Source organism: Clupea harengus, chromosome 15, assembly GCF_900700415.2.
Source record: "Clupea harengus chromosome 15, Ch_v2.0.2, whole genome shotgun sequence".
Classification (NCBI taxonomy): Eukaryota; Metazoa; Chordata; class Actinopteri; order Clupeiformes; family Clupeidae; genus Clupea; species Clupea harengus.
Genome location: NC_045166.1, coordinates 18,377,410 through 18,396,500, shown reverse-complemented (window position 1 = coordinate 18,396,500; position 19,091 = coordinate 18,377,410). Strand labels below are relative to the sequence as shown.

At 45.2% G+C, this 19,091-nt stretch overlaps 1 protein-coding gene across 5 annotated transcripts in view; it reads left to right on the top strand.

The window, feature by feature from the left end:
* The window catches only part of LOC105907324 (kinesin-like protein KIF13B), a 34,477-nt gene that overhangs the window by 2,221 nt on the left and 13,165 nt on the right, over nucleotides 1-19,091 (top strand). For all 5 annotated transcript variants that reach the window (XM_031581410.2, XM_042709865.1, XM_031581411.2 and 2 more), the window contains exons 4-25: nucleotides 2,421-2,433; nucleotides 2,653-2,710; nucleotides 3,102-3,194; nucleotides 3,400-3,580; nucleotides 6,138-6,225; nucleotides 6,377-6,511; nucleotides 6,768-6,880; nucleotides 7,178-7,289; nucleotides 7,694-7,906; nucleotides 8,198-8,308; nucleotides 8,519-8,653; nucleotides 8,878-9,008; nucleotides 9,450-9,536; nucleotides 9,782-9,966; nucleotides 10,252-10,522; nucleotides 10,931-11,093; nucleotides 11,615-11,761; nucleotides 14,465-14,614; nucleotides 15,298-15,423; nucleotides 15,868-16,044; nucleotides 17,993-18,150; nucleotides 18,771-18,903. In XM_031581410.2, coding sequence (XP_031437270.1) covers nucleotides 2,421-2,433; nucleotides 2,653-2,710; nucleotides 3,102-3,194; nucleotides 3,400-3,580; nucleotides 6,138-6,225; nucleotides 6,377-6,511; nucleotides 6,768-6,880; nucleotides 7,178-7,289; nucleotides 7,694-7,906; nucleotides 8,198-8,308; nucleotides 8,519-8,653; nucleotides 8,878-9,008; nucleotides 9,450-9,536; nucleotides 9,782-9,966; nucleotides 10,252-10,522; nucleotides 10,931-11,093; nucleotides 11,615-11,761; nucleotides 14,465-14,614; nucleotides 15,298-15,423; nucleotides 15,868-16,044; nucleotides 17,993-18,150; nucleotides 18,771-18,903 — 2,980 coding nt within the window. The remainder of the gene's footprint in view (nucleotides 1-2,420; nucleotides 2,434-2,652; nucleotides 2,711-3,101; nucleotides 3,195-3,399; nucleotides 3,581-6,137; nucleotides 6,226-6,376; nucleotides 6,512-6,767; nucleotides 6,881-7,177; nucleotides 7,290-7,693; nucleotides 7,907-8,197; nucleotides 8,309-8,518; nucleotides 8,654-8,877; nucleotides 9,009-9,449; nucleotides 9,537-9,781; nucleotides 9,967-10,251; nucleotides 10,523-10,930; nucleotides 11,094-11,614; nucleotides 11,762-14,464; nucleotides 14,615-15,297; nucleotides 15,424-15,867; nucleotides 16,045-17,992; nucleotides 18,151-18,770; nucleotides 18,904-19,091) is intronic.

Here is a 19,091-nt window from a genome sequence, read left to right as displayed (position 1 = left end):
GGCCGCAAATGTCTACCATTTCATAGCATTCCCATTAGGACAGAATGCGCTTGAGTCATTGTCGTTGTCATTGTTGAAGGCTAGATATGAAGAATAGAAAGAAATCAGAGCTTCGGATAAGTCTTGAATATCAGTTGGTTAGAGGAATCAAGAGAAGCACACACATTTTTGGGTTATACATTTTTGGAGGTAATTTAATTTGATTGAGTATGTGGGGAATCACAGTTCTTAATTACACTTTTCCACTGTTCCCATGTCCCAAGTCTGTGGTTTTAGTCGTTTGGTCCAGGCAGTTTTGCTGACATCATGTTCTTAGACCTCAATGTTTTTTGGTTGGAACCTCGGAAACCGGAAACAGGGACTTTCACAGGATGTGTTACTCTTCAGGAACCAGCGATGCAGCCCCTTATCTCACATCCTCACATTCAAAACAGTCCTCGTTTTATTACCCAAGTGTCTCGGTAACTCGTCAGCTTTTCCAGTTGACCAGATGTTTGAATTTTCCACCATGTTCACATGAGCACTCGTCACCTCATACTGTTAGCTGTGTGTGTCGATGATGGAAAACAGGGATGCAGAAGTTTGTGTTCATTTTTAGTTTCTGTCACAAAATGGTTATTGTAAAAAAAAAAAACACTCTGGGTTGGTGAAAAAATAGAAGGAGAAAAAGAGTTTGCTGTGGCGTTTGCGGAGTGGTTTACCCGTGTGACCAAGCAGAAAGGAGAAGTTGTGGTGCAGGACCTTTGACTTTCATCAGTCTTCTCTCTCCCTGCCTGTTTGTGGAGTCCTGTGGTATTCCATGGGCCCTGTCTGTCAGTGCTGTGGTAATAATTCTGCAGGCAGCAGCCTGTTGAAAAGGCAAGGCCAACAAGTCTGAGAGCTGTGTGTGTGTGTATGTGTGTGTGTGTGTGTGTGTTTATGTATGTGTGTGGAAGAGTTCTAGAACAGCCCATGCCTGTCCATGCCTCATGAAGCCTCATGCCCCCCCCCCCCCCCCACACACACACACACACACACATACATACATACACCAACCACACACACACATACATACACTAACCACACACACACACACACACATTTCTGTTTACACTTGCTCAAATAATTACATATGTGCATACACATACCCACCCTTGCGCTCTCTCACTCACTCTCTCTCTCTCTCTCTCTCTCTTAAATACTTGATTTAACACACGCACACAAACACACACACACACACACACACACACACACACACACACACACACACACAAACAGACACTGCTTACTATGTTTACAAAGGGTGGGACTGTTCTTTCATTGGCTACTTGCCAGGTGACTGGCTTTCCCAGGTATTCCCGTCACAAAAGCTCCACTGCTTTCCTACCCCCTTCTCAATCACTAGTGATTCCAATCACTGGGTGTGTGTGGGGGGGGGGGCGGGGCGGGGCGGGGCTATCTCTTTTTTTGTATGGGTTACAGCATGCAGCTGTGATTGCCTCTGAGCTCAGGCAGAACAGGTCTGACAGGCTGTTGATAGGCTGGGCCGCTGTCATTTATTTATCATTACGATGCATTTACAGTGCTCCTCGGTCAGTGGTTTGAAAACCCAACCCAGCATTCATGGACAAATAAAGTATTTCTTTATCCACATTCTCAAATGCTTTTCTATGAGAGGCTCAGAGATTTAACCTGTAAGCTGTATATATATATACATATATATATAGGGGGTTTTAACCTACAGAGCTGCAATGTAATGCATACTGTACATGTATACGTACATATGTACATACATTAGTGCCCAGATCTTGATTGGGTCTAAAACTTAGTATCTACCCAAAATGTCTCCCCTTCGGCAATGCAACATCAGTGATGGAGGAAAGAAAAGCCTTTTGGGGGTTTAAAGAGGAGGATTTTGTTATTGGATCAACAGGGGTTGTTCATTGATTGTCATCAGACCAGAAATACTTGATTTATACTACTTTGTGAAAGGCAGTAGTCATGCCTACACAATAGAAATTCAAAGATAAGATCAAAGATCTCATACACATAAAACATACACATACACATTGCCAACTATGACTTTCAAATGAGGGTGTCCTTTCCGAAACCGTCCTCCATTCTTGCATGTAAGATCCTGTGGTTCTTGTTCTAAAGGATAGGGATGGTAAAATCACGTGTTCTTGGCTTGTACTCTGTCAAGCACTCCAAATGTTCCCCAGTGCAGCCATAATGACTAGTTCTCTGTCTACTCACCTCCATACCAGATACCAGTCATATCATCCAGGTGGATGTTGGTGGTGGTTAAATGTGATCCCTTTTGATGTCTATAAAGCTTTTTTGAGAGAAGTGCTATATAAATGTAATCAATCAGTCTAATTAAGTTGTTGAAAACTGGGTTTCTAAACTCATGATGTTCATTTCTTGTTTTTCCCATCTAGGAGCCAGCCAAAGGTGAGGGCCCTTATGCTGATTAAACCACCTCCTGATATGTGCAGGTCCAACTGTGGATTTAGCTTCTGAGTAGTTTATTTTCTACATTTACATTTAGTCATTTAGCAGACGTGTTAGCAGATTTCTGTGTAGATGCATGGTTCACACAGGTGTCTGTATCTCTCGAGTGATGGGAAGCTGTATTTCCTGCATAACTGGTATGGTTTTGTTCCTCTGTAGGTTTTTGCGTATGACTACTGTTTTTGGTCTATGGATGAGGCAGATGCAGCATTTGCAGGTGTGTAGAATGTTGGGAACACAGTCAAAACGCACTACGGCAATTTTATAATGACACTTCATTGGTACAGTTATCCAATCCTAACAATCCTGTCCTATGCAAGTTACAGAGAGAGAAACGGGTTTAGTAAATGTGGTGGGGGGGGCAGATTTGAGATTAATTAAACCAGCAGTCACATTCTCTGTGTTTATATCCGGAAATACCATTCTGTGAACACGTTTTTTTTTGTCATCAGCTCAAGGTGTTTGTGTGTGTGTGTGTGTGTGTGTGTGTGTGTGTGTGTGTGTGTGTGTGTGTGTGTGTGTGTGTGTGTGTGTGTGTGTGTGTGTGTGTGTGTGTGTGTGTGTGTGTGTGTGTGTGTGTGTGTGTGTGTGTGTGTTTCTCTTCTCAGGTCAGGATGTAGTGTTTCAGTGCCTGGGGGAAAGCCTTTTGGATAATGCTTTCCAGGGCTACAATGCCTGCATCTTTGCCTATGGACAAACAGGTAGACTCCCCACTACAACAGTGTAACTGGTTGTTCCCTTACTGTTTCCCACTGTATTTAGACCGCATGGCAATCACAATGCAACATAATTAGCCTGTTTAGAGAACTTCTAAGGTGAACCTAATAAGCCACCTTTTCACCGCACCGCACTCTATTCTGATGGGACCATGTAGAGATTGCTGTAACATGATCGTCTTTGTTGTAGGCTCGGGGAAGTCCTACACCATGATGGGCTCTGCGGACCAGCCAGGTCTGACCCCTCGGCTGTGCAGCGCGCTGTTCGAGCGCTCCACCCGGGAGCAGCGGGAGGGGGAGAGCTTCACCGTGGAGGTGTCCTTCATGGAGATCTACAACGAGAAGGTCCGCGACCTGCTCGACCCAAAAGGGTGAGACCCATAGAGACAGAGGCACCCCTTGCGCCTCAGTAACATCCCTCATTACTGACTGTGTCCACACACACACACACACACACACACACACACACACACACACACACACACACACACACACTCATCTATCTCTGTTTCAGCCAACCTGTCATCCATGGCCACCAGTTTGAATTCACATACAGTTGACACAAACAAACACTTCTCTGTTTCCGTATAACCTGATCAACAGGCTGAATCCCAACACAATAGAGCATGGATCGGGCCACATTTTTCTGTCCGAGCCCGACCCGCGTCCGACAGAGTAGTGCCCGAGCCCGGCCCGAGTCCGACAGCCATTAAAATATTTCGTCCGAACCCGACCCGAGCCCGACGGAATCAATGTCTCAACTGTTCATACTAATGCCACATTTACGTACGTTTTTTATGAATAGCCTGGCTTTATTAAACTCGAGCATCAACAGATAAATGCTCGCTCACACAAACAAGCGCTGTCAAACGCACAAGCGTGCACAAGAAGGCCAATAAGCATGTTTAAATTAAATGATTCACATTGCAAGAACGTGTTGTAAAATGGTGCGGCCCCTTTTAAGAGCAGCAAGTACAGGGTTGGTGTGGTAGACGGTGACGCTTATGAATAGTTTGGATGTAGCTAGCGACAGAAGCTAAAAACCGTATGTGCTGTAACAATGTTAACCAGTGTGTGAAGAATACATCCTCAGAAAGAATACAGTGGGCATTTATTTACTAACCAGCAACAGACGGAAAGGAACGGGAATTAACCCCGAAGTTAAGAACATGTAATACTTCGGACCCTGGAGAATTGAACTAAGCATTGAACATTGAGTCTCCCCTGCAATCTCCAACTAGCCTACGGTCAGAGACAGACAGCAGGAAAGGTTAACAAACGGAATGAAATAGCCTACACATTACACACGCTATGCCTGAATAAAACTCACGTTATACACCAAAGGAGGCACAACAGACAAGTCTTACCATTGAAGATCTTTTTTTTTCTTGCACTCCAACGTTCGTTATAAAACTATCTACATAGTCCAACCATCGAGGTTTAATTCATGTTGTTGTGGAGAAAGAGGATGGCATCAATCATATTTCATACTTCTTACATTGGACATATCCAACAGCCTAATTAGAATCCGCATCGAATACTAAGCAGAAATATCTCCATACAGTAGATTTCCCTTCGTTTAGTATCGTTTTAAACTCTCCAGATGACCATGATGCCATTTTGCCACCTGTAATCGCGTTGTCACAGCTAGGACATAAACAAATTCCCGCCACGGGAAGAAGGCTGTTATCCTAATGTGATTTATTTTATTCTCAAAAACGAACTTCTGCATTATGTGAGGCAGACACGTTGACTTCACTATTTATTAAGATATTTTAAATATGGAATGTTCAATGCCGAGCCCGATTATAATTTCTAAATATTTGTCCGAACCCGGCCCGACTTGTCGGGTTCCGACAGGGCTCGGGTCGGGTATCCATCCTCTACAACACAACACAGCACTCTAATAGTAACTGTGTGACTGCATCAGTCCTCAGTGTGCTCCCTTTGTTTCTTGTTTGAGTCACACTTACTGTCACAGAGCACTGTCAACATCTCTCATGTCAGTGTACAGTTTCTATTGTTAGATCCTATAAATATTGCTTGCCCTCCCCTACACAACTTGTCCACTCAATAGAAACTACACTGTAACATACACATGACATCAGGAGGTGGTGTGAAAGAGCTTACAAATGAAGCTTTTAAGTAACTGTATATGGGGGCCTTTTGAGTTTATAGGGTCTACTGAGAGGAAATTATTGTGTTCCTGTGTACTCCTCACAGGAAGGCAAGGCAAGTGTATTTACATAGCAGATCATACACATCGGTAATTCAAAGTGTGTTACAAATGAGTGGATCATGTAACATAGAAAAATAAGCAGGAGCTTTGGCAGCTAAATTGCGAAGACACTTCTAAGTACATGATGGACTCCTTTCTTCACTGCGATAAGATTGATAGGCTTGCTCCCTGTTCTAACTTCAAAGAATTTGCTTCTTAATATGGCACTTAGAGATATAACAGGAAACTAGGAGGTGGGTATGCCACTCTAGTGTGCTGTACTCCCTTGAAGACCAGGCTGCCTTGTAGATGATGAAAGAAAAGAATGTTGGCAGGCTTAACAGGGCTTGGAGGAGGTCCACTCTAGGCCTTACCCTCCTCCGACAATGATTTAGCAACTCTACAATGATACAGTAAGAAAGGACACAGTATTCTCAGTTTCAATTAGGTGAATATACAATTTTTATTTATATTCCACCATCGACAATGAGCATTGTCTTACGGCTCTTTACTGAACCTGAGGCCTGAACCCCCTCAAGCAAGCCCAGAAGTGACAGTGAAGAGGAAAAAACTCCCCGCTACTGGAAATAACTTGATCACGGGACCCATCTGCCTAATGCAGCTCTGCCTTGGTTGAACTGGTGGAGACGTGTAAACATGGCATTTACTGTTCCCCTTACACAATGGGAACTGTGTTATTCCCCCCCCAGGAGTCGCCAGGCACTGAGAGTGAGGGAGCACAACGTGCTGGGGCCTTACGTGGATGGCCTCTCTCGCCTCGCCGTTGCCAACTACAAGGTACTGCAGGCCAATCTTCATTATTAGCACCTATGGGTGACCATGTTGTCTATTTTCATGCCATAAATGACAAAGGCCTTTTCCAAACCCACTTACCAGCTACAAACCCTTTGCCACATAATGGTGTCAATGAAGCTTCTTTCCTGTGCAGGACATTGAGTCTCTGATGTCCGAGGGCAACAAGTCTCGTACAGTAGCCGCCACAAACATGAACGAGGAGAGCAGCCGCTCCCACGGCGTCTTCAACATCATCCTCACACACACACTCAAGGACATGCAGTCTGGGGTAAAAGTTTTTTCTCACTCATATACCCCCCCCCCCCACACACACACACATACACAAATACACACATACACACTCACCTACACACTTACACACTCATCTGCACACACACATACATACATACGACTGTTAGACCTGCATATAGGCTGCAGAAGATATATCCATTCAGCATGTAACAATAGCCTGTTTACTCTGTGTGTGGTGTTAATGAAATGAGTGATATTAACTTGTGTGTTTCACTCTTGTGTGTTTCACTCAGACAAGTGGGGAGAAGGTCAGTAAGCTGAGTCTCGTGGATCTGGCTGGAAGTGAGCGGGCGGCTAAAACAGGAGCCGCCGGAGAGAGACTCAAAGAGGGCAGCAACATCAACAAGTGAGTGCACACACACACACACGCACACACACACACACACACACACACACCACACCCACACACCCACACACACACAAAGTTCCCTGAGCTGAACAAACGTGCTTACACACACATGCACACTCTTTCTTTCTCTGTCTCTCAATAACAGGTCTTAAACCTCTCATGTACCTACATCCAGATCGCTTTCACTGTCCTTGACTGTTTCCTTTGCTCTCTCTGTTGCCTTTGTGGCCCCTGTATTTCTCAACTCTTGACAGATCTGGTGTAATGCCCGTTAAATGTGCTGTTTGTCTCCAGGTCTCTGACCACACTGGGCCTGGTGATCTCAGCGCTGGCTGACCAGGGGGCTGGGAAGAACAAGAGCAAGTTCGTTCCCTACAGGGACTCAGTGCTCACTTGGCTCCTTAAGGTACGCTCCCAGGGAAAAAAATTACTTCTTTCGGTGGAACCCTGAAATGGTTCTAGATCTCTCTGACAAGGGCTTTTTATTGAAGTCTGTGGTACTCTGACGTGCATCAGTTTGGATCCTGCAAGATTCAAAGCTTCTGAGTGTAATTTGATGGTTATCTTTGTCACTCTGATCAGCTTTCAGGTACAGTTAACCAGATAGTTGACAGTTGAGACTGTTTGAAAAGGTAGACGGTTGTGCTAGAACCCCTCTAATTTGAGTCAAATGTGTAAACCTCTGGCATATCTTCTTTACAGCAGTTTCAGTCCCTAAGGATCACATGACTAAGGATCCTAAGTTGAACTGTCATGGACTCTTTGTCAGCTAGCTTCTGATTATTTTTGCTTGTGTTTTCCATCTGACAGGACAGCCTGGGTGGCAACAGTCGCACGGCGATGGTTGCCACGGTGAGCCCCGCAGCTGACAACTACGAGGAGACGCTGTCGACCCTCCGCTACGCCGACCGCGCCAAGAGCATCGTCAATCATGCCGTGGTGAACGAGGACCCCAACGCTCGCATCATCAGAGAGCTGAGAGAGGAGGTGGAGAAGCTCCGAGACCAGCTGACAGAGGCTGAGGTACACACACATTAATTTCAGTGGAGAAACAACAAAACTTTGTGTGCTGATTTAGTACATCTCCTACATATGGGATGAGTTTTTAAGGGCTGTCATTTATTTATGAGGATCCTTATGGCTTTAAATCTGTTTGACATCGGGTCAACTGCTACTTATGGTGATACATTTTGTGTGTGTGTGTGTGTGTGTGTGTGTGTGTGTGTGTGTGTGTGTGTGTGTGTGTGTGTGTGTGTGTGTGTGTGTGTGTGTGTGTGTGTGTGTGTGTGTGTGTGTGTGTGTGTGTGTGTGTAGTCTATGAAGGCTCCAGAGCTGAAGGACAGGCTGGAGGAATCTGAGAAGCTGATTCAGGAGATGACGGTCACCTGGGCGGACAAACTCAGGAAGACCGAAGCAATAGCACAGGTATCCACACACAACACACACTAACACACACCCACACACTAACACACACCCAGAACTCACTTTCTCTGTTCTCACAGAACTCATGTTCTCTGTTCACACACACATACACACACACGTGCACACACGCACACACACACACACACGTGCACACACACAAAGTCACTTACATATGCAGTGTGAATAAAAAGGTGTGTGTTCATGTGTGTGCAGGAGCGGCAGAAGCAGTTGGAGAGTTTGGGCATCTCTCTACAGTCTTCTGGCATCAGAGTAATGGAGGACAAATGCTTCCTGGTCAATCTGAATGCTGACCCTGCCCTCAACGAGTTGCTGGTCTACTACCTGAAGGTACTGCACAATAAAGTACATTATTAAGAATACAGGATAAACTCCATTTCCCATCACACCTTGCTAAATAGATATATTCCATTACCCAGCACCCTTCAAAAGAAAGATGTAGATGTGTATCTGTAGTAGTCAGATGATGTGTGTGTGTGTGTGTGTGTGTGTGTGTGTGTGTGTGTGTGTGTGTGTGTGTGTGTGTGTGTGTGTGTGTGTGTGTGTGTGTGTAGGACCACACTCGTGTAGGCTCAGCTGACTCCCAGGACATCCAGCTGTGTGGGATGGCCATTCAGGCGGAACACTGCGTCATCAACATCACCAGCGACTCTGGTGTGGTCCTCACCCCACACAAAACTGCACGGTAAAGGCCCCATAGAGTGTACATACACACAACACATCAACACATGCACACACACACACACACACACACACACACACACACACACAGGACAGGACAAACCTACACACACAGCACACCGCACACACCATATTTATATTCCCACATAGATTGTACATACATACAACATGAATTTTATGAATCACATATGGAGTAAGAGCTCCAACCTGTGCTTGATTGGTGTACAGTTTGATGACTCAGATGCTAAAGGAACCATTACAGTCCTAAAGTGACACATACTGACTGGACACTAAAACTTAGATACGCCCTCTGACTGATAAATTGAGATCAGTTGATAATGTACTGTGTGATTGTTGCTGTTCAGACCAGTATTATCAGGCTTGATATTTGTGTGTGGGGATAGTTATGATATAGTGTTTTAGCCTCTCTTGTATTTTTGAACAGCACCTGTGTGAATGGAACTCCCATCACTACCCCGATCCAGCTTCACCATGGAGACCGCATCCTCTGGGGCAATAACCACTTTTTCAGGTCCGTACTCATCTTCCATAGATCATCTCTCTTGTTGTTTTTTGTGTCTGTGTGCTCATTGGCGTTTGTGTGTAAGTGTATGTGTGTGTGTGTGAGACACACACCCTCTCACACTGAAAACAGAGAGTAGAAAAAAACAAAAGGGGGAGAGAGTGAAGGAGAAAACAAAGAAATGCAGATTATAGATGGATAAGAGATTCTATTCGCTCCTCTCTTCTTCCCTCCCTCCTTCTTCCCTCGCTCAGGATCAACATGCCCAAGCTGCTGTCTCGCAGCACTGAGGAAGAGGAGGGTGGGACGATGAATGCTGGACTGAGCACGGAGCAGCTGGAGGTGGACGTGGACACTGTGAGCCAGGGCTCCAGTGACACCAGCTTCAACTACGAGTACGCCCAGACTGAGGTCATGATGAAGGCCCTGGGCAACAACGGTAAAGGGGGAGAGGGGGGATGAGGAAAGGTCTGTCAGGAGTGGCTTTCAAATCTGGGATGAAAGTGGAATCTCTCAATTGATAAATCCTGAAGCTGATGAATCCTTGAGGGGTTCTAGATTGGCTAGATTGCGTTCTTTTGTCATAGTGTGATTACATTTAGAACATAAGTCCAAAAGTCATTCTCTTTCTTTCTTTCTTGCTGTTGCATACACTTTCTTTCTCTATCTCCCCTTCTATCCCATCCTTCTTTCTTATCTCTCTCTCTCTCTCTCTCTTTCTCAGACCCCATGCAGGCAGTTCTGCAGACTCTGGAACGCCGTCACGAGGAGGAGAAGCGCTCGGCCCTGGAGCGCCAGCGGCAGATGTACGAGCAGGAGCTGCAGCAGCTGCGCAGACGCCTGACCCCGGAGAAGCAGCAGACGCAGCAGACGCAGCAGACGCAGCCACCACACCACCGCAGCACCGAGCGCCTCAGCCTGGGTGGGCCGTCTGCGTCTGTGTCTGTGCTGTCTTCTGGAGCCCAGAGCCGTCTCAGGCAGTGGAGCGAGGAGAGGTGAGGAGGATGGGAGGGGCTGTGTCTGCTTATCTGGGACGCTTTGTAGTCCTGACCCCTTTTTCCTTTCTAGAGATGACATATAAAACTGTCCTGAGGGTTTACACTTACCCTGTATTCATTGAGCTGAAATGTTGATCCCAAACAATGTGCTAGAAACCAGTTGAGCTCCATTAACTCCTATAAAACCACAGATTTGTCAAAATCATGCATTTGTCCAGGAGTGTATACTGTGTCCAGGGTTTGCAGATACCAGTTTCAACTCCCTTTCTAAAAGCATTTGGACTGCCTCTAATTCTGTTGTGACAGTATTTAAATCTCGTACTCATGTCTCATGCCCCTCTCTCTCTCTCTCTCTCTCTCTCTCTCTTTCTGTCTCTTTCTCAAACTCCCTCCCCCCTCCTGCAGAGAGGCGGTGATGACGCGCAGCTTGAGGAAGCTGAGAGAGCAGATTGTTCGGGCAAACCTGCTGGTTCAGGAGGCCAGCTTCATTGCTGAGGAGCTCAACAAGAGAACAGAGTACAGGGTCACCCTACAGATCCCTGCAGCTAACCTCAACGCAAACAAGAAGGTGTGTGTGTGTGTGTTGACCACAATGCCTTTGACCTCCTCCCAAGGCTAATAGTCACCCACACTTATAGCATCTGCAAGAGCTTAGTTTGCACCAAACTGTTTACTTAAAAATGCTTTGGGGGGTGTAGTATTTACACTCACTCGTTCACCCTCCTTATGACTCTCACATTCATATGCTCACTCACTCTCGCTTTCTCTCGCTCTCTCTCTCTCTCTCGCTTTCTCTCTCTCTCTCTCTCTCTCTATCTATCAATCCTTTCAATCAGTCAGTTATTACACATTAACTCAGTCACTCAAACCCAGTCACTCTTTCTCTAGGTCACAAACACATGCTAGCACATTCACTCTCTCTCCTCTTGTCTCTCCTGTGTGTGTCTCACTCCCTCGCTCTCCTGTGTGTGTCTCCCTCCCTCTCCTCTCCTCTCCTCTCCTCTCCTCCCCTCTCCTCTCCTCTCATATTTCCTGTGTGTGTGTGTGTGTGTGTGTGTGTGTGTGTGTGTGTGTGTGTGTGTGTCTCAGCGTGACGTGGTGTTGAGTGAGCCTGCGGTGCAGGTGAGGAGGAAGGGCAAAGGCAAACAGATCTGGGCCATGGAGAAGATGGAGAACAGGCTTGTGGACATGAGGGAGCTCTACCAGGAGTGGAAGGACTACGACGAGGACGACCCCGTGAGTTCACACACACACACACACACACACACACACACACACACACACACACACACACACACACACACTCACTCACTCACTCACTCACACACACACACCTTACAACAGGGAGTGTCTATATTGGCTGTCCATGCACAAACACAAACACACACACACACACACACTCTCTCACACACACACACACCTTACAACAGGGAGTGTCTATATTGGCTGTCCATGCACAAACACAAACACACACACACACACACACACACACACTAGCTCAAATGTCTGCCAGTCTGTAGATGTTAGAATGCACCTGTTTGGACCTCTGACAAAAAGAGGTCCCAAATAAACTGTAAGGATCATTTAGAATATTTATGTTATCCTTATTATAGTTTATTACATGTATAAGAAATATTGCTGTACACAAGTAAGGACACATTATTTCATGCTACTAAGCCCAACCATTGGTAAATCTATTCTGAAAAGTACAATGTTCTCAATGAATTCATTGCACATAGCCTAGTATCCAAGGACGCCTGATACAGTCATAGGCAAAAGTTTGGGCACCCCTGATAATCTCCATTACTTTCATCTATAAATTGTTGGGCGTTTGGATCAGGAACTTCTTTGTCATATATATAATACTTCATGGACACAGTGATATTTTAGCAGTGAAATAATGTTTATTTGATAAACAGAAAATATACCATATGCATCATAAGAGAATTAGACAGGTGCATAAATTTGGGCACCCCAACAGAAAAATCACATAAATATTTAGTAGAGCCTCCTTTTGCAAAAATAGCAGGCTCTAGACGCTTCTTATAGCCTGTGATGATTGTCTGAATTCTGGATGAAGGTATTTTGGACCATTCTTCCTTACAATACATCTCCAGTTCAGTAAGGTTTGATGGGTGCCTAGCGTGGACAGCCCGCTTCAAGTCACCCCATAGATCAGGGGTTTTCAACCAGGGGTCTGTGGCCCCCTGGTGGTCCGCGACGGCATTGCAGGGGGTCCGCGACATGAGCCTATGTTGATCAGTTCACCATTGACTTTTTTTTAATTATAAATATACCTGGGCCCGTCGACATATTTATGTCTGAATAGCCAAGTCGCATTGCCCAAAATACTGATGTAGACCCATATTCAGCAAAGAAATTACACTGACAAGTATTATAGGCAGAATATGTGTGCAGGGGGAGGGGGCGTGGCGGCGGTGGTTACAAACATGAAAAAGAAGGGTACGGGACTGTAAAATATTTTGGGAATCACTGGCACATCAGTGGGCCGCGGATTACTTTCTGGTCAGAATGGTGGTCCCTGGGACAAAACCAGTTGAAAACCCCTGCCATAGATTTTCAATTATATTCAAGTCTGGCGACTGGGATGGCCATTCCAGAACATTGTAGTTGTTCCTCTGCATAAATGCCTTAGTGGATTTGGAGCGATTTTTCGGGTCGTTGTCCTGCTGGAACACCCAACTCCGCCGTAACTTCAGCTTTGTTACAGATTCTAGAACATTATTGGCAAGAATTTGCTGGTACTGAGTTGAATCCATGCGACCCTCAACTTTAACTAGATTCCCAGTACCTGCACTAGCCACACAGCCCCACAGCATGATGGACCCCCCACCAAATTTTACTGTGGGCAGCAAGTGTTTTTCTAGGAATGCTGTGTTCTTTTGCCTCCATGCGTAACGCCTCTTGTTGTGACCAAATAGCTCTAGCTTTGTCTCATCAGTCCACAGCACTTTGTTCCAAAATGAGCCTGGCTTGTTCAAATGTAGTTTTGCATACCTCAAGCGAGCCTGTTTGTGGCGTGTGTGCAGAAAAGGCTTCTTCCGCATCACTCTCCCATACAGCTGTTCTCTGTGCAATGTGCGCTGAATGGTCGAGCAATGCACAGTGACACCATCTGCAGCAAGATGACCTTGCAGGTCTTTGGAGGTGGTCTGAGGGTTGTCCTTGACCATTCTGACCATTCTTCACCTCCGATATTTTTCTTGGCCTGCCACTTCTGGCCTTAACAAGAACTGTGCCTGTTGCCTTCCATTTCTTAATAACATTCCTCACAGCGGATACTGATAGCTGAAACCTGCGAGATAACTTTTTGTAGCCTTCCCCTAAACCATACTGCTGGACAATCTTTGTTTTTAGATCATTCGATAGCTGTTTTGATGCCCCCATTTTGCCACTGTTCAGAGGAGAATCAAAGAAAAGCACAACTTGCAATTGGCTACCTTAAATACCTTTTCTAATGATTGGATGCACCTTTCTATGGAATTGAAGGCTTAACGAGTTAATCAGACTAATTATGTGTTGCAGTTAATCAGCATTTAGTAGGTACAGGTATTCAAATCAACAAAATGATTAGGGTGCCCACATTTTTGCACAGCCTATTTTTCACATTTGATTTAATTTCACACAACTAAATACTGCTACACTAAATATCTTTGTCTGGAAAACACCCCAGCACTCAGTGTTAACTAGAAAATGAATATTACACAACTGTGATCTTTTTTTGGTGAAGACAGTAAATTATCATGCAGCCTCAGAGGGGTGCCTAAACTTTTGCATATGACTGTATATAAATGTTATCATATCACCTTTGACTACTAGTTAACCTTAATATACTGTTAATGGTATGTACAGGTCAGTCCGCCTTTGAATTTACGTCACATTCACACGCACGTACGCACACATATCCTCTCCCCGCAGGTGATGCGTAGCTACTTCAAGCGGGCTGACCCATTCTTTGACGAGCAGGAGAACCACAGCCTGATTGGTGTAGCCAACGTCTTCCTCTCCTGCCTCTTCTTTGACGTCAAGCTGCAGTACGCAGTACCCATCATCAACCAGAAGGGGGAGGTGCGTGCCCACTGTCAGCCGCGTCCTTGCTGCTCTGTTGTAGTGACCTTGTTGGGGGTGGTTCAGAGCGTGCCCAGAGCTGTCTGTAACATTAGCAGACATTAGATGAGTCTGTCATTGGAAAAATGCATCACAGTTCAGTATCTTAGTTGGTTGTTTTGATTGACATGCATTCAGCAGAGTCAGGACTTATCTTGCAGTATTTTCAGTCTGTCATAATATTGGTGTTGTGCTGGAGAAAATACCAGTCTCACTTTGCATACCTTTGGCTTAACAGTATAGTTTAGCTTTGTGGCATTGCCATTAGATTGTTTTGCAATGGGCTTCCATATTACTTGGCACAAACAAGGGTCCAAGGGCAGATATGAGCCTGTTTTAAAAGGATGTACTGGCTCTGTGCTGTTTTACAAGGTCAGATTTGTCTGGAAGGTAGTCATGTTGACAGGATTTTATGTTTTATCAGAGCTTTCGGTGTGTCTGTATCTTAGTTGCTTCCTAACAAGGGAGAAAAATAACCTAAAGTTGTAGTGTTTAAATTTGAAAAGAGTTTGAACAGAGCTTGAACTCAAGGATAAACTGAAGGTTTGTCTGTCTGTCTGTGTGTGTGAATGTGTCTGTGTGTGTGTCTGTCTGTGTGTGTGTGTGTGTGTGTGTGTCTGTGTGTCTGTGTGTGTGTGTGTCAGGTGGCGGGGCGTCTGCATGTGGAGGTGGAGCGCGTGAGCGGGGATCTGGATGAGAGCGAGATGGGGTCAGAGGAGCCCGACAGAAGAACCGCAGGGGAGGGGCAGGAGAGACAGCTGGTCTGCACGGTGAGACACATGAACGGGGCTCACGGGGGTCAGGGGACGGGACACATCCTCATGATGCTGTGGATATTTGATAGCTCCTCTGTTGCCACACACCGTCTTTACCTGAGCCTAACAACATTTTTCCAAAGCGGTTTTTAATTCATTAATAATGTATGAGTAAGTAACACGTCTTCTGAAACAGACAAACATTAAGCTGTTTTAGAGTCGGCAGGTCATACCACAAAATTGTCCTTAAAGTACAGTTAGTGTCTTTTTAATTTTAACATCATTAATTGTAGTAGGTTCTGCAGCTACATTAACTGCATGACTAATTTTCCATTGCTTGCAATAATTATTTTAATTAGTAGTATTTTGTCACAAATATGGTTAAAGTTAACTATGACTATTACTATAGCAGTAGCTGACTTCATTGACTTCATCATGATTCTCATACCCCTTTCTCAGATAAGGGTTGTGCAGGCCACCGGACTGCCTCAGCACCTGTCCAACTTCGTCTTCTGCCAGTATCACTTCTGGGAGCAGGAGGACCCTGTGTTCATCCCCCCCGAGGTGGATCCCTCCACCCCGCACACCCCCAGCAGCAAGGAGCCCCAGTGCTTGGTGGTGTTCGACAGCAGCAAGGTCAGAGCAACAACGCTGCAGGGTTCAGTGTGTGTTGTCTATGAGTGTGTGGTGGGGATTTATCTGTAACAAGTGGTTTGTGTCTGTGTGTCTAGTCTCTGTAATGGCAAGTGATGTGTGTGTGTGTGTGTGTGTGTGTGTGTGTGTGTGTGGTTCTTTGTATCTGTGTGTGATGGTGTGTGATTGGGTTGTGTTTTGTGTGTACAGTGCCCTCCACAATTATTGGCACCCCTAGTGAATATGAGCAAAACAGGCTATAAAAAAATATGTCTTTGCTGTTTATCCTCTTGGTCTTTCACTCAAAATATTCACAAAAATCTTACCTTTTCATTGAAGCAAAATTATTGAAAGAAAAAAAAACTGTTGACATTAAATAAATATTTTTCCCCAAAACATGTGTGCCACAATTATTGGCACCCCTAGAAAAATCTTATAATTAAAATCTAACTGAAGTATATTTCCAGTCATGTTTTACATTTTTAAGTTCACCTGTTTGATAAGGAACTCTTAAGAGGTCAACCATGACTTCCTGTTCCACTGGCGAACAAATATGAGGTGACACAGGCCAAATTCCATTAGTCATTCATCACTATGGGAAAGACCCAAGAACACAGTGACAATGTGCGACGGAAAGTTGTGGAGCTGCACAAATCAAGAAATGGACACAAGTAAATCTCTAAAGAGTTGAAAATACCCATTTCCACTATCATGGAAATAATTAAGTAGTTTAAAGCGACAGGAGATGTTAAGAATCAGCCTGGAAGAGGACCTATCTGTAAATTGACCCCACGCACCGTGAGGAGGATGGTTCGACTGGCAAAAGAATCTCCAAGGATCACAGCTGGAGAATTGCAGAGGTAAATTGAGTCTTGGGTTCAGAAAGTCTCCAGAACTACCATCAGACGCCACCTCCATCACCACAAATTGTTTTGGAGGGTTGCCAGAAAAAAGCCTCTGCTGTCAATCAACAACAAACTAAAGAGCCTACAGTTTGCCAAATGTAAGTCAGACTTTCAATGGGACCGAGTTATATGGTCAGATGAGACCAAAATAAAGCTTTTTGGCAACAAACATCAAAGGTGGGTTTGGCGTAGACAGAAAGATAGCCATACAGAAGAGACCCCCATACCCAATGTGAAGTATGGTGGCGGATCTTTGATGTTGTGGGGCTGTTTTGCTTCCAAAGGCCCTCGACATCTTGTTAGGAGACATGGTATCATGAACTCCATCAAATACCAGCAGATATTAAATGAAAACCTAACAGCCCCCTCTAGGAAGCTTAAAATGGGCCGTGGTTGGACCTTCCAGCAGGACAATGATCCGAAGCACACCTCAAAATCAACACAAAAATTGTTCACCGACCACGGAATAAAGGTTTTGCCATGGCCATCACAGTCCCCCGACCTAAACCCCATAGAAAATCTGTCGGAAGAGCAGAAGCCGAGTATACAAGCGTTGACCTAAGAATCTGAAGGATCTGGAGAGATACTGTATGTAGGAATGGTCTCAGATCCCGTGCCATGTGTTCACCAACCTCATCACACATTATAGGAGAAGACTCAGAGCTATTATCTTGGCAAAGGGAGGCTGCACAAAACATTAAATTAAGGGGTGCCAATAATTGTGGCACACATGTTTTGGGGAAAAATATTTATTTAATGTCAACAGTTTTTTTTTCTTTCAATAGTTTTACTTCAATGAAAAGGCAAGATTTTTGTGAATATTTTGAGTGAAAGACCAAGAGGATAAACAGCAAAGACATATTTTTTTATAGCCTGTTTTGCTCATATTCACTAGGGGTGCCAATAATTGTGGAGGGCACTGTATGTGTATAGCTGTGTGTGTGTGTGTGTGTATGTGTATAGCTGTGTGTGTGTTCATTTGTGACATTTGTGTGTGTGTGTGTGTGTGTGTGTGTCTGTGTATGATATTTGTATGGTGTCCTCAGGAACTTGAGGTTGCAGTAACTGAGGACTTTGTGGAGTTCCTGTCTGAGGGGGCGGTGGCCATCGAGGTGTACGGCCACAAGCTGGCCCACCCCCGCAGGAACCTGGCACTCTGGGATCTGGGAGTCATCCAGGCCAAAACACGCTCACTGCGGGAGAGGTGCACACACACACACATACAGACACACACACAGACAGACACACACACACACACACACACACACACACACACACACACACACACACACACAGACACACAGAGACACACACACACACACACACACACAGAGAGACACACACAGCGACACACAGACACATCCAGGCCAAAACATGCTCACTGCGGGAGAAGTGTGCACACAAACACATGCGCACACACACGCACGCACACACAAACACACACACGCACACAGAAACACACACACACAGAAACACACAGACACATACACACATCCAGGCCAAAACATGCTCGCTGCGGGAGAGTTGCGCACGCTCACACACACATACACAGATACACACAGACAGAGACACATACACACACATAGGCAGGGGTATTTTAATATAGCACATTCACACTAGACACATTCACACCATCACATCTCCAGGCCAAAATTTGCTTTCCTACGAAAAGGAATGCAAAATCACATACAACTCTCTGTCCTTGTCTCTATTTCTCTTACACATACATATGCACACAGGAAATACAGATACACACACACACACCTCATTTCTATTGGTTGTGTGAAGTCATATGTGTGTAGTCATATGTGTGTATGTGCTCAGGTGGAGTGAGGTGGTGCGCAGGCTGGAGCTGTGGGTCCAGGTGCTGGAGCTGAACGAGGGTGGGGAGTTCACCCCCGTGGAGGTGGTGCCCGCCAAAGACGTCCGCACTGGGGGCATCTTCCAGCTCCGACAGGTACCAACGATCTCCACTCACTCACTCTGGATCAGTCTGACTGCTTTACTCAGGGAGAGAGTCTGTTAATGGTCGTTAATCCAGTTTATGTTCAGTGTTTGGCACCAGTGAAAGGTTTCAATAGGTGTAAAGATGTCTTGATCACATCTTAAAGAGGATTTTCTCACAGGCGTTATCTAGAGTGACAT